This window comes from Solanum tuberosum, unplaced genomic scaffold (assembly GCF_000226075.1).
Source record: "Solanum tuberosum cultivar DM 1-3 516 R44 unplaced genomic scaffold, SolTub_3.0 scf00029, whole genome shotgun sequence".
In the NCBI taxonomy this organism is placed as follows: Eukaryota; Viridiplantae; Streptophyta; class Magnoliopsida; order Solanales; family Solanaceae; genus Solanum; species Solanum tuberosum.
In genome coordinates this window covers 2662243-2663022 of record NW_006238955.1, presented here as the reverse complement: position 1 = coordinate 2663022, position 780 = coordinate 2662243, and the positions used below count along the sequence as shown (strand labels likewise).

General features: G+C 40.5%; 1 protein-coding gene across 1 annotated transcript in view; it reads right to left on the bottom strand.

Moving 5' to 3' along the window:
- LOC107059634 (uncharacterized) overlaps positions 1 to 780 on the bottom strand; it is a 1742-nt gene that overhangs the window by 553 nt on the left and 409 nt on the right. Inside the window, exons 2-3 of the mRNA XM_015306353.1 lie at positions 483 to 662; positions 44 to 384 (exon numbers count right to left, since the gene is read on the bottom strand). Of these exons, the coding sequence (XP_015161839.1) occupies positions 44 to 384; positions 483 to 662 (521 nt within the window). The remainder of the gene's footprint in view (positions 1 to 43; positions 385 to 482; positions 663 to 780) is intronic.

Here is a 780-nt window from a genome sequence, read left to right as displayed (position 1 = left end):
AGTATTTCTTGATGGCGTCTGAATTGATTGGCTTTGTTCTCACTCTGCCATCCATTTCTGCTAAGATTACCGCTTCTCCACAGAGTACTATATGAACCATGTAGGGTCCTTGCCAATTTGGTGCAAATTTCCTTTTGGCTTCTCCGTGGTGAGGAGAGATCCTCTTCAATACTAACTGCCCCAGTGTGAACTGTTGAGGTTTAACTTTCTTTTTAAATGCTTTGGTCATTATGTTGTGATAGAGTTGACCATGACAAATTGCGTCCATCCTCTTTTCATTGATGAGCATCAATTGTTCATGTCTGCTACGTATACATTCTGCATCGTCCAGACCAACCTCTTGGATAATCCTTAAAAATGGTATTTCCACCTCGGCAGGTATTACTGCCTCCGAACCATAAACCAACAAATAAGGAGTTGCCCCAGTTAATGTTCTAATTGTGGTGCGATAACCGAGTAAAGAATATATTAGCTTTTCATGCCATTGCCACTGTCCACTATTTTCCTTAAAATCTTCTTGATATTCTTATTTGCAGCCTCAACTGCTCCATTCATCTGTGGCCGATAAACCGTGGAATTTCGATGAGCAATCTTGAACCTTTCACAAGTTTCCTTCATAAGATCGTTGTTAAGGTTGGCTGCACTATCTGTTATGATTGATTCTAGAATTCCAAATCGACAAACTATGTTGTTGAGAACAAAGTCTGCCACTACCTTCTTAGTCACTGCCTTGTATGTCGAAGCTTCGACCCATTTTGTGAAATAATCGATAGCCACCAG